Source organism: Oncorhynchus keta, chromosome 37 (assembly GCF_023373465.1).
Source record: "Oncorhynchus keta strain PuntledgeMale-10-30-2019 chromosome 37, Oket_V2, whole genome shotgun sequence".
In the NCBI taxonomy this organism is placed as follows: Eukaryota; Metazoa; Chordata; class Actinopteri; order Salmoniformes; family Salmonidae; genus Oncorhynchus; species Oncorhynchus keta.
In genome coordinates, this window is record NC_068457.1 from 26513552 (window position 1) to 26527922 (window position 14371).

At 40.6% G+C, this 14371-nt stretch overlaps 2 protein-coding genes across 12 annotated transcripts in view; one reads left to right on the forward strand and one right to left on the reverse strand.

Moving 5' to 3' along the window:
• LOC118374623 (OX-2 membrane glycoprotein-like) overlaps positions 1-14371 on the reverse strand; it is a 57335-nt gene that overhangs the window by 27040 nt on the left and 15924 nt on the right. The gene's annotated exons all lie outside the window — the stretch shown is intronic.
• On the forward strand, positions 449-12323 carry LOC118379524 (zinc finger protein OZF-like). 2 transcript variants are annotated; one of them, XM_052499955.1, is made up of 4 exons: positions 451-529; positions 948-1030; positions 6149-6397; positions 10323-12323. In XM_052499955.1, the coding sequence occupies exons 3-4, from the start codon at positions 6295-6297 to the stop codon at positions 11750-11752; spliced, it is 1533 nt and encodes a 510-aa protein (XP_052355915.1). In that variant the 5' UTR covers positions 451-529; positions 948-1030; positions 6149-6294; the 3' UTR covers positions 11753-12323. The 2 variants fall into 2 exon arrangements, with proteins under 2 accessions (XP_052355916.1, XP_052355915.1); XM_052499956.1 differs by lacking the exon at positions 948-1030 and having other exon boundaries at positions 449-529.

Below are 14371 nucleotides of genomic sequence, written 5' to 3' on the forward strand. Positions count from 1 at the left end.
ACGAGTCATATGGTTGGCTTCTTAGCGTTCATAGCAATGGTTATCAACTGTACTGCAGAGATGGAACGTAAATCACAGAATATAGATGTTGTGGTGGCAGCCGCAGTGAAGTATTTGGGTATACAAGATCTGATTTCATTCCAGAAGAGTTACAGGGTGTGTTGAGGGGTGGTGTTCCGCCCTCCGAGCCCATTGGCATAGTGCAGGAGCAGATAGGATCACAGTAGTGGAATGGGGTAGTGGGTTTTTAATGAGTGTAGAGTTATTTGAATGGTATTTTTGGGGGGTATATATTTTTGGGGGTATAGAACATTTATTTGATGTTTTTTTCCATTTTGTAAGACAAAGTATAATGGGTATATATTATCATCCAGTTGGGGGCGGTAATGCCACATTTTCGATGCCAACCACCGTTAAAATCCAGAGGAGAAGAAGAAGAAGTTCCGGGTAGGCGTGGACCATTCTTCAGAATAACGAAGGCGTTTGAGCTGTGCTGTCAAGACGATAACCGTTGTATGTATTACTACAGGTATGTCTTTGCACGTTTCTACTTTCTAATATCGAAAGAACATGTCATAATATGGTCGGTAACAAATCCGTAACAGAGGTTGTTATGTTTTTTGTGTGTGTCAAACCGAGTGAGAGAAGAACGTGAACAAATATTTTACATGTCACATAGCTAGAGATTTGGGTTTGTCTTTTTGAATGTACTGTACGTTATTTCAAGGTAATTTAATAAAGAATCAATTTAATTGAGATGTTGTTTTTTTATCAGTAAAATCACTGTGGAAGCCCAAAATATATTATAACCTATGTAATAATTGCATTGTTTGCACTATAACCTGTTAGTTCATATGCCTTGCCACTGTGGTATATAGTCTTAAGGCCTAGACAATAAGACGCAGTGACAATAAATTCAACCACACCTTTGTTTCATTACAATACAGGAGAGCAACATCTGTCCAGTGAAGTCTACAAAACATATCACATGTAACAAACAGTTATATGACCGACAGCATGGTCAAACAAAGTAATGTTTCATACATTTTTGGACAACTAAACAACTAGAACCATGGAGAGTTACAGCAAGTCACAAAGAAAACAGGAGCTGCCTCCACTATTCCAGCACCATTTCAACTTCAACATTTCTACATCTAATCACCTATGCTTAGTCTAATAAAGTGATAACTAAAAGATACCCAAAACGATTTAGTCCAATCAACGTAAGCTAAACATGTTGTGGCTGTCCATGGCACTGGTTTGTGTGTGTGTGTGTGCGCAAGTAGAAAAAACATGTTGACTCACCCTACTTGTAGAGAAACGCCAATGCTATCCAACTCTTTCATGTTTCCTAAACGGTCTAGAACTCTGTCATACAGTACACGCTTTTAGTTTTTGATGTCCTAGGCTACCTGGCTAAAATACTTGCTCACTAGGCTTTCATGGGCAACAATGCGCCAGGCCAGCTAGGTAACATTAGCATACTACAGTTCATTCAGAAAGTATTCAGACCCCTTTACTTTTCCCACATTTTATTACGTTACAGCTGTAAAAAAACGTGATCTACACACAATACCCCGTAATAACAAAGCAAAAATAGTTTATTTTAAATTTTAGTTAATTTATTTAATAAGGTTTATAAAAAACGTATTTACATAAATCAGACCTTTTACTCAGTACTTTGTTGAAACACCTTTGGCAGCGATTACAGCATTGAGTCTTCTTGGGTATGAAGCTACAAGCTTGGCACATCTGTATTTGGGGAGTTTCTCCAATTGTTCTCTGCAGATCCTCTCAAGCTCTGTCAGGTTGGATGTAGGGTGTGGCTGCACAGCTATTTTCAGGTCTCTCCAGAGATGTTCGATCGGGTTCAAATCTGGGTTCTGCTTTGGCCACTCAAGGACATTGAGACTTGCCAGGAAGCCACTCCTGCGTTGTGTTGGCTGTGTGCTTCGGGTCGTTGTCCTGTTGGAAGGTGAACCGTCACCCTAATCTGAGGTCCAGAGTGCTCTGGAACAGGTTTTCATCAAGGATCTCTCTGTACTTTGCATTGTTAATCTTTTCCTGACTAGTCTCCCAGTCCCTGCTGCTGAAAAATATGCCCACAGCATGATGCTTCACCGTAGGGATGGTGCCAGGTGTCCTCCAGATATGATACCAGAACAGCTTCAATGCGCCTTGGCATAGATTCTACAAGTGTCTGGAACTTCCTGTGTGGAAGCTATTCATGCTTTCAATATACTTTGTATCCCTCATTTATTCAAAATGTTTCCTTTATTACATATAAAATGGACAGAGTTATTGCTTGAGTTGCAATACAAAATGGAAAATAAAGTTGTGGATAAAGTTTGTAATGACACAATTTGATGCGTACAACATCTAAAGCCCTGCATCACTATACTTAGAGCTTTGTAGTCTGTAAAAGGATGAATTTGGGTGTTGTGTCGCCTTTGCTGATGTTTTTTCCGTGGCCCCATACTGCTACACAGCAGTATCATCATGTTGTCATTCCTACTGCCTCTGATCTGGCAGACCTTTGCTGATGTTTTTTCCGTGGCCCCATACTGCTACACAGCAGTATCATCATGTTGTCATTCCTACTGCCTCTGATCTGGCAGACCTTTGCTGATGTTTTTTCCGTGGCCCCATACTGCTACACAGCAGTATCATCATGTTGTCATTCCTACTGCCTCTGATCTGGCAGACCTTTGCTGATGTTTTTTCCGTGGCCCCATACTGCTACACAGCAGTATCATCATGTTGTCATTCCTACTGCCTCTGATCTGGCAGACCTTTGCTGATGTTTTTTCCGTGGCCCCATACTGCTACACAGCAGTATCATCATGTTGTCATTCCTACTGCCTCTGATCTGGCAGACCTTTGCTGATGTTTTTTCCGTGGCCCCATACTGCTACACAGCAGTATCATCATGTTGTCATTCCTACTGCCTCTGATCTGGCAGACCTTTGCTGATGTTTTTTCCGTGGCCCCATACTGCTACACAGCAGTATCATCATGTTGTCATTCCTACTGCCTCTGATCTGGCAGACCTTTGCTGATGTTTTTTTTCCTGTACACAGGCCCCATACTGCTATACTGCACAGCAGTATCATCATGTTGTCATTCCTACAGCCTCTGATCTGGCAGACCTTTGCTGATGTTTTTCCGTGGCCCCATACTGCTACACAGCAGTATCATCATGTTGTCATTCCTACTGCCTCTGATCTGGCAGACCTTTGCTGATGTTTTTTCCGTTTTTCAGTATCATCATGGCCCCATATAATTTTTCCTTTGGCCCCTGCTACACAGCAGTATCATCATGTTGTCATTCCTACTGCCTCTGATCTGGCAGACCTTTGCTGATGTTTTTCCGTGGCCCCATACTGCTACACAGCAGTATCATCATGTTGTCATTCCTACTGCCTCTGATCTGGCAGACCAGATGTTTCCCCACTGGGCCCCATACTGCTAAATAATGTTTGTCACACCTCTGATCTGGCAGACCTTTGTCCTGAACACTCACTAAACACAAATGCATTTTTCAATGATATCTTAGTGTTCCTACTGCCTCTGATCTGGCAGACACACTAAATAAACACCCTAAACACTCACTAAACACAAATGCATTTTTCAATGATATCTTAGTGTTGGAGTGTGCCACCGGCTATCCGTAAATGAAATAAAACAACTGGAAAATCATGCCATCTGGTTTGTTTAAAGTATCACCTTTGCAGAAATCGCTGGTTGCAAAAATGTGAATAGTTCACCTAATTTCAGTTTGTGGAAAAACAAGCAGCCATTGTGTAGAGAATCATTGTACCATCTAAACCGCTGTGAAATATATTTTCCATAACCAAAAATAATGTATATTCAGTTGTTTGACGCTGGTGTACAGTACAAGACCGAAAGTAAAGGACTCAAAAACTAAACTTCAGAATGGAAAGGACAGAAATGGCACACATAGAATGTATCTACTGCTTCTTAGACTTGCTTTCAATGAGACTGGAAGATCTATAACTCACAAATGAGCATTTGGTCGGGTTGCCCAAAAAGTTACATATTGTTGCTTTGATATAAGGAATTTGATGTATAGCATTTACTTTAAGCCAGAAGAGGACTGGCCACCCCTCATAGCCTGGTTCCTTTCTAGGTTTCGGCCTTTCTAGGGAGTTTTTCCGAGCCAACGTTGTTAGAGGAAAATATAGTTTAGATGATCAATTGTATACATTAATGATTAGAACCATTTATGCTAATACTATTATGTTATGATCTGAAAAGTATGGGTTCTTAATTGTACTGTTACTAAAAATGTAAGCAGAAATGAATTGTGTCTGTGTCTCCTGGGAAAGTTGAGGAAGGAGGGATAAGATAGATTTTCAAACAGATAAGAATGTTTTGGTTGGATTCCATTAGGGGAGATAATTTATCCTTTAGACAGGTTGGAATGTAGTTTACTACGCCATTGTAAGGCTGGGAGAGGGTGTGAAACTGATGACGTCATTTTATGTCTTCTTTCTTTAAAATGTAATGTTCTTTGTATTTTGGGTCAGTACTCATCAAGAATAAATGCTGAACTTGTTTTTTAAGACTGGTCTCTTGCTAATTCATGCAAATGATAAACTTACAACTTATCATGAATTAGAAATGAGTGCGAATTTAATTGGTTTTGGCAATAAAACATAAGGGAATTTAAAATTCCTCTATCAAACGTGCTTCTACACCTGCACTGCTTGCTGTTTGGGGTTTTAGGCTGGGTTTCTGTACAGCACTTTGAGATATCAGCTGATGTACGAAGGGCTATATAAATACATTTGATTTGACTCAAGAATGACAATTTAGTTATTTTTCCACCACTGACGATGTGGTTTTTGTGAGTGAAAATATACAATGAAGACAAGGTTATTCAGTAAAATAGTACATAGTGCTGCCTAAAACAAACTGCAACCTTGTTCTAAATGTTTTTTTGAGTCAGTTATGCATTTATACTCATGTATTTAATCTACTATAGGTTACATGTACTTACTTTGTCATTTAAAGTGTGCACTTTGTCTAATGTAAATGAATGAATATTTTGTTGTCAATGTTTAGCTGCCTAATCTATTGAAATTAGATAAGTGATTAAGAAGTGTTAGGTTCTAAATAAACAGTGTAAAAAACTAACAGACAACTAGTCAAAGCTCCAAACAAATATATTCACCCATTGGGTCAAACAGCTGCATAAGACAGACATGTTTACACAAACTCCTTGCCCATCTAGACAGACATGTTTACACAAACTCCTTGCCCATCTAGACAGACATGTTTACACAAACTCCTTGCCCATCTAGACAGACATGTTTACACAAACTCCTTGCCCATCTAGACAGACATGTTTACACAAACTCCTTGCCCATCTAGACAGACATGTTTACACAAACTCCTTGCCCATCTAGACAGACATGTTTACACAAACTCCTTGCCCATCTAGACAGACATGTTTACACAAACTCCTTGCCCATCTAGACAGACATGTTTACACAAACTCCTTGCCCATCTAGACAGACATGTTTACACAAACTCCTTGCCCATCTAGACAGACATGTTTACACAAACTCCTTGCCCATCTAGACAGACATGTTTACACAAACTCCTTGCCCATCTAGACAGACATGTTTACACAAACTCCTTGCCCATCTAGACAGACATGTTTACACAAACTCCTTGCCCATCTAGACAGACAATACATCTCTGTTGCAAGGCAGAAACTTAAGTGGTTCCTCTCATTGGTGTAGTCATGACCCTGCCTCCTATGTGTGTATGTCATAGGAGTGTTCCTTCATCTGACCTGACCTCGGCCCACATTCCTCACTCCTCCCTAATCCACGGCTATACAACCTTATCAGTGACTGAAACTAGACCGTTGCCCTTCTCCTCTCCATATCATACATGAGCTTTAACCATAACATGTTCTGACAGAATGTAAACCTTCTGCACTCCCCTTTCTCCCTCAGTACATTTGCATACACCCAGTTCTAATATGTAAATATGAATGAGGATATTTCAAGTTAGAACCCAAGAGAATAAATATAATATATTTTTTGAGAATAGAGAAAGCGCTAGAACTGTCAAGTCAATAACTTTTTGTGTCCGTTTCTCTTTATTACTACAGCCCGACTCAGATTAAGTCCGAGGCCAGTAACATCAACAGCGAGGACAAACCCAGCCTGCCTCTCTCTTTTCACACTGAGTCCAAACGTACAGTCACTGGGTCCTGATTGTGACAGTTGAGCCCAGTTTGCACTGCAGGATCCAGAGATGGCATCAGTGAAGCTGGACGACTTCAGTCAAACACTAGAGCTGGATGTCAACATTAAAGATGAAGAAGAGGAGGAGAAGATTGGGACATCTGTTTCTCATGGTAAGAGCAGGTTCTGTCTATAAGTTATCTTCAGAAGTTAGACCTCCACAAGTTATGACCCAGTCTGTTGCTTGGTTGAATTCTATAATTCAACATCACACATCCCTGAACAACTGGTCTATCTGGAGTGATCAGAGCGTAGACTAAAGAAGTGAAGTAGACAAACTGACAGTGTTTTGAAGTTGTATGTAATGAGTCTGTGTAGTCACTAGGCTTGGGTGGTATACTGTATACCAGGGTATTTGGAAAACGCCACGGGATGGTTTTTCAATATCGTTGAAACTATTTATTTGATTTTAAAAAAGCAAATATTTGTATAAAGGCTCCTGCCACCCCCGTGCTTCACGGTTGGGATGGTGTTCTTCGGCTTGCAAGCCTCCTCCATTTTCCTCCAAACATAACAATGGTCATTATGGCCAAACAGTTCCATTTTTGTTTCATCAGACCAGAGGATATTTCTCCAAAAAGTACGATCTGCTTCTTCCTTGCTGAGCGGCCTTTCAGGTTATGTCGATATAGGACTTGTTTTACTGTGGATATAGATACTTTTGTACCTGTTTCCTCCAGCATCCTCACAAGGTCCTTTGCTGTTGTTATGGGATTGATTTGTACTTTTCGCACCAAAGTACATTAATCTCTAGGAGACAGAACGCGTCTCCTTCCTGAGCGGTATGACGGCTGCCTGGTCCCATGGTGTTTATACTTGTGTACTATTGTTTGTACAGATGAACGTGGTACCTTCAGGCATTTTGAAATTGCTCCCAAGATTTCTCCCAAGATTGAACCAGACTTGTGGAGGTCTACAATTTTATTTCTGAGATCTTGGCTGATTTCTTTTGATTTTCCTATGATGTCAAGCAAAGAGGCATTGAGTTTGCAGGTAGGCCTTGAAATACATCCACAGGTACCCCTGTCAATTAGCCTACCAGAAGCTTCTAAAGTCATGAAGCTTCTAAATTTTCCAAGCTGTTTAAAGGCACAGTCAATCCACAGATATGTAGCATGGACTCTAGGGCTGACACCATTTAGTAGATTATTTGGTCGATAGGCTGTTGGTCCATCAAGATTTCTGTAGTCGAGCAGTAGCAAATATCAACAACAAAAAATTGTGGTGTACAAGACACCTGTTTGATTCACGCCTGTCTGAATGGACTAATGGACTACAGTTATTGCTTGTGTTTCCTGTTTGACTGTTTGTTTAATAGCCTACTGATTCCATGAGCACCGAGCCTCACGCAACCACATGTTGGATAAACAATTTCACTAATTTGTCTGTTTGTTGTCTTCGCTATGCTGTAATAAAGGCTTTACTTTCTCTCTCTGTTTAAATAGCCCCTTTGGTATTATTTATGATTCATTTAGTGTCCGATAATAATAATAAATAATAATAATAATAATAATACCCCTCCCTTTAATTGATCTTTCGTGATTATTACTATTATTATGACCATCATTATGATAATAGGTAATGCCGTTATCATTAGTAGGCTTAGTATATAAGTCTTTGGCCTGAATGTCAAGCGTCACGTCTGGAGGAAACCTGGCACCATCCTTACGGTGAAGCATGGTGGTGGCAGCATCATGCTGTAGGGCTGTTTTTCTGCACCATGGACTGGGAGACTAGTCAGGATCGATGGAAAGATGAACAGAGTAATGAACAGAGAGCTCCTTGGTGAGAACCTGCTCAGGGCCTCTGACTGGGGAGAAGGTTCACCTTCCAACAAGACAACGACCCTAAGCATACAGTCAAGACAACACAGGAGTGGCTTCGGGACAAGTCTCTCAATGTCCTTGAGTTGCCCAGACAGAGCACAGATTTTAACCCGATCAAAAATCTCTGGAGAGACCTGAAAATAGCTGTCCAACCTGACAGAGCTTGGGAGGATTTGCAGAAAAGAATGGGAGAAACTCCCCAAATACAGGTGTGCCAAGCTTGTAGCGTCATACCGAAGAAGACTCAAGGCTGTAATAGCTGTCAAAGGTGCTTCAACAAAGTACTGAGTTAAGCGTATGAATTAGTGATGCATCGATATGACATTTTCAGCCGATACCGTAATCTGATATTTTCCTTGCCTGTAAAAAAGATACCGATAACCAATATTACATTTTTTTTGTGGCCTTTTAAACATTCTAATACAGTTAAATAGTTAACACACACACGGACGCAGTGGTCTAAGGCACTGCATATCAGTGCAAGAGTCGTAACAACATTCCCTGGTTCGAATCCAGGCTGTATCACATCCGGCTGCGCACAATTGGCCTTGTGTTGTCTGGGCAGTCATTGTAAATAAGAATTTGTTCTTAATTGACTTGCCTAGTTATATAATGGTTTTACACACACACACACACACACACTGACCAAAATGTTATTTTATTGGCATTTAAGTATGTCCCCATTACCAGTAAAACATAATCAAAACCTATTTCTTTCACTTACTTGCTGTGCTGTTTCATTCGCAACCAAGATTTCTATGGAACGCCGTTTGGGTTTTTGCGTGTCAAATAAGATACACATCAAATAACACTATTTGACGTGTCAAATAATCTTGTCGACCAATCAGGACCTGAATATGACTGCACATCACAATAATTTTACACATTCATAAATGTTTTACATAGTGTAATAACTATCACTCGTATTTCATATGTCACAACGATTCATTGATAGGTATGCTGATAGCTATGATGCTGGTAAAGTTGTCTCGCGCAGGTACAGTGCTGGTCAGAAAAAAAAGCCATTATTACGTAGGTCATTACGTAGGTATGCACGGTAGCTTCATTTTACGTGGCGTCATTACGTAGGTATGCACGGTAGCTTCATTTTACGTGGCGTCATTACGTAGGTATGCACGGTAGCTTCATTTTATGTGGCGTCATTACGTAGGTAGGCACGGTAGCTTCATTTTACTTGGCGTCATTACGTAGGTATGCACGGTAGCTTCATTTTACTTGGCGTCATTACGTAGGTATGCACGGTAGCTTCATTTTACGTGGCGTCATTACGTAGGTATGCACGGTAGCTTTGACATTGCTTTTTAACATCGCCATTAAACTACACATCAGGCCGATACTGATGTTGGCATTTTTCGCTAATATCGACAGATTCCGATATGTTCACCGATTATATTGTGCATCCCTAGTCTGAATACTTATATAAATGTGATGTTTCTGTTTTTTATTATTAATACATTTCTAAAAAAACTGTTTTTGCTTTGTCATGGGGTAATATGCGTAGATTGATGAGAAATAACAAACAATGTAATCCATTTTCGAATAAGGTTGTTACGTAACAAAATGTGGAAAAAGTCTAGGAGTCTGAATAATTAACCGAATGCACTGGAGAAATACATGTTTTAACATTTTTGACCAATTGATTAGTTGAAAGAACAAACGACTCTTGGTTAACCACGTGTTTGTTGTTGTTGGGGACAGCCCTATTGGACTCTACAAGGTGTTGAAAGCGTTGCACAGGGAGGCTGGCCCATGTTGACTCAAATGCTTCCCACAGTTGTGTTAAGTTGGTTGGATGTCCTTTGGGTGGTGGACCATTCTTGATACGTAAGTTAAACTGTTCAGCGTCAACCTAGCAGCATTGGAGGTCTTGACACAAACCGGGGCGCCTGGCACCTACTACCATACCCCATTCAATGGCACTTAAATATTTTGTCTTGCCCGTTCACCCTCTGAATTGCACACATACACAATCCATGTCTCAGCTGTTTCAAGACTTAAAAATCCTTATTTAACCTGTCTCCTCCCCTTCATCTACACTGATTTTAAAGCGGATTTAACAAGTGATATCAATAAGGGATCATAACTTGCACCTGGTCAGTCTATGTCATGGAATGAGCAGGTGTTCTTAATGTTTTTCCCATTCTGCGTATGTCACAAAACTTGACTTTTTTTCCTGATACTGTTCACACAGGTGACGTTGAGACATTCTCTACATCCAGAAAGCAGCAGGAAGATCACAGAGCTAAGATGTCTCACCACTGCCCACATTGTGAGGAGATTTTCCCAATGCTATCAAAGCTAAAAATACACCTGAAAATACACACAGGAGAGAATCTGTATTCCTGCACTGACTGTGGGAAGAGCTTCACAACATCAAGGGCTCTGACAGTTCATCAGAGAGTGCACACAGGAGAGAAGCCTTACTCCTGCTCCGACTGTGAAAAGAGTTTCTCCCGATTGGATAAGTTAAATAGGCACCAACTAATACACACAGGAGAAAAGTCTTACTTCTGCTCTGACTGTGGGAATTGTTTTGCCCAATTTAATACCTTAAAATCTCACCAGCGTATGCACACAGGAGAGAAACCTTACTCCTGCTCTGACTGTGGGAAGCGTTTCTCTCAACTGGGAAGCTTACAAACACACCAACGTATTCATACAGGAGAGAAGCCTTACTTCTGTTCTGACTGTGGGAAGAGTTTTAGAACATCAGGGGCTCTGACAGTTCATCAGAGCGTGCACACTGGAGAGAAGCCTTACTCCTGCTCTGACTGTGGGTGCAGATTCTCTCAACGGAGAAACTTAAAAAACCACCAACATATACACACAGGAGAGAAGCCTTACTCTTGCTCTGACTGTGTAAAATGCTTCACAACATCATATGAGCTAACAGTTCACCGGAGAACACACACAGGAGAGAATCCTTACTTCTGCTCTGACTGTGGGAAGAGTTTCTCCCTATTGGATACCTTAATCAAACATGAACGTATACATACAGGAGAAAAGCCTTACTCCTGCTCTGACTGTGGGAAGAGTTTCTCTCAACAGAGTAACTTAAAAAGACACCAACGTTCACATACAGGAGAAAAGCCTTATTCCTGCTCAGACTGTGAAAAGAGTTTTTCCCAATTGGATAAGTTAAATAGTCACAAGCGAATACACACAGGAGAGAAGCCTTACTCGTGCTCTGACTGTGGGCAAAATTTCTCTCAACACAGCAGCTTACAGAAACACCAACGTATACACACAGGAGAAAAGCCTTACTTCTGTTCTGACTGTGGAAAATGCTTCACAACATCATCTGAGCTAACAGTTCACCAGCGAACACACACAGGAGAAAAGCCTTACTTCTGCTCTGACTGTGGAAAATGCTTCAAAACATCATCTGAGGTAACAGTTCACCAGAGAACGCACACAGGAGAAAAGCCTTACTCCTGCGCTGACTGTGGGAATTGTTTTACCCAATTATATACCTTAACATGTCACAAGCGTATACATACAGGAGAGAAGCCTTACTCCTGCTCTGACTGTGGGAAAAATGTCTCTCAACACAGCAGCTTAAAGAAACACCAACGTATACATAAAGGAGAAAAGCCTCATCAGTTCTCTCAGACCAGCTAAGATTAAAGTCCATCACTTAATTCTCATGTCATAAAGTAAGTGGTAACACTGAATTGGATCCTATTGTTTCTCACTGTGAGAACTGTGCAGAGGAAATGGAGAATGTTAGCCTCTCTTTACTAATCGGTGTACACCTGGTCAGTTTTGGTGTGTTTTGTTAGCTTCTACTGTAAAGATATTGAGATGACCTTGGATTTGTCCTTAAGGTTGAATAACCTCTGCGGTTTCTCTTGTTGAAAATACGGAGTCTGATGGTTGACCTGGTGGTACTGTTTCCCTCTGCAGTTCTCTGTGGGAATGAGCTGGTAGACACAACATGTATCAGATAGAGATGGTGTGAGGATCAGTTCTCTGTGGGAATAAGCTAGTAGACACAACATGTATCAGATAGAGATGGTGTGAGGATCAGTTCTCTGTGGGAATAAGCTAGTAGACACAACATGTATCAGATAGAGATGGTGTGAGGATCAGTTCTCTGTGGGAATAAGCTGGTAGACACAACATGTATCAGATAGAGAGGGTGTGAGGATCAGTTCTCTGTGGGAATAAGCTAGTAGACACAACATGTATAAGCTAGTAGACACAACATGTATTGGATAGAGATGGTGGTGTGAGGATCAGTTCTCTGTGGGAATAAGCTAGTAGACACAACATGTATCAGATAGAGATGGTGTGAGGATCAGTTCTCTGTGGGAATAAGAGTAGACACAACATGTATCAGATGGTGTGAGGATCAGTTCTCTGTGGGAATAAGCTGGTAGACACAACATGTATCAGATAGAGATGGTGTGAGGATCAGTTCTCTGTGGGAATAAGCTAGTAGACACAACATGTATCAGATAGAGATGGTGTGAGGATCAGTTCTCTGTGGGAATAAGCTGGTAGACACACCTTTTGTTTGGGTGGATATATATGTTTTGACTACTAAGGGAGTGCAAGGTATTTATAATAAGGGATACCTGGAGAAAATCATATCTCTCTGAAATGGAAATGGATGGCCCTCCCTTCAGTTAAATATATTTTTACGCGACCCTCCCTGAACACTTGACAACAAAAAAAACAAGTGAAATTTCCTTAATTACCAACTGATGAGAGAGCAAATCACACATGAGTCAGAGTTATGCTTAATCTTCACCTTTAATAATAATTAAGCTTTTGCAATAACATTTTGACTTTCAACAGTTCAGTATCTCTAATGAAAAGTTGAGTGCCCAACATAATGGCAAATGGGTTCCTTTATAGCAAAGATCCACCCCCTCCTAGACGACATGACAAAACACAGGTCTTAGGAACTTACACAAAGAAAGACTTTACTTCAGAGAGGAGTATCCCCTAGTCAGACAGAGTTGGCTATAAATTATCGTTCAGTTTGGTCTCCTAAACAAAGCTCTTATCTCGTCCTTGGTACAAAATGGTACCAAGACATTACCCCCACCCTATGATATATATCAAATTTAGATAGAACCAATTCTAAATACAACCAATCCTGGACAAACTCACGGAGAGGAGAGTGACCCTATAGGTCAACAAAGAGGGAGCATAGAATGATTCCAGACACTGCCATCCTCCTTTCCCCGATGGGAAAAGTAGGGAGTGACTGGCACACAGACACAGTGGAGCAAAAGACATGTTTACACATGATGACCCCTTGACCTCTCCCCTCTCTGCAGCCCATGCAACTTAGTCTTGACATAGAACAGATAACTGCCAATGGCCACCACTATAGTACAACAAAATACATTCTTATGAGAAATAACTCATAAGCATATCATGAATATAAAACATCTATGTTACCCAACTAATTCTGATTATTCCCCAACACCCTCCACTGTACCCAAAATAATAATTTAAATATGAAGTGGATTGCAGAGAACATGCCTACTGTTTACCCTCACTCCTTGGACAGACCAGAGTCTTAGATATGCCGTTTTAGAAACTGTTCTTCGTTTTGTAAGCGTTACATGGCAAAGTAGCCAGAAGGTTGTGGTTTGGCAGAACACCGTGGATAAGGGTAGGGGTGAACATACAGGTCCCTCCACTAATATTGGGACACTTGGTAAATATGAGCAAAACGGGCTGTGAAAAAAATGTGTTTGCTGTTTATCCTCTTGGTGTTTCATTCAAAATATTTACAAAAATCAAACCTTTTAATTAAAGTAAAATTATTGAAAAAAATACATGTGAAATAAATGTTTTTCTTCAAAACATGTGTTGCACAATTATTGTCACCCCTAGAAATGATTGAGTCAAATCTAACCGACGTATATTCCTATTCATATTTTCCATTCTTAAATTCACCTAAGCGATTAGGAACACTTAAGTGGTAAGCCATGACTTCCTGTTTCACTGGGGTGTAAATATATGGTGACACACAGGCCAAGGTCCGATAGTCATCCATCACTATTGGAAAGATGTGATAATGTGCCACAAAAAAAGGTTGTTGAGCTGCACATTTCCACTATCAGGGCAATAATTAAGAAATGTAAAGTTACCGGAGATGTTAACAATGGGCCTGGAAGAGGACATGTGTCTATATTGACCCCACGCACAGTCAGGAGGATGGTTCCAGTGGCAAAAACATCTCCAAGGATCACAGCTGGAGAATTACAGACGTTAGTT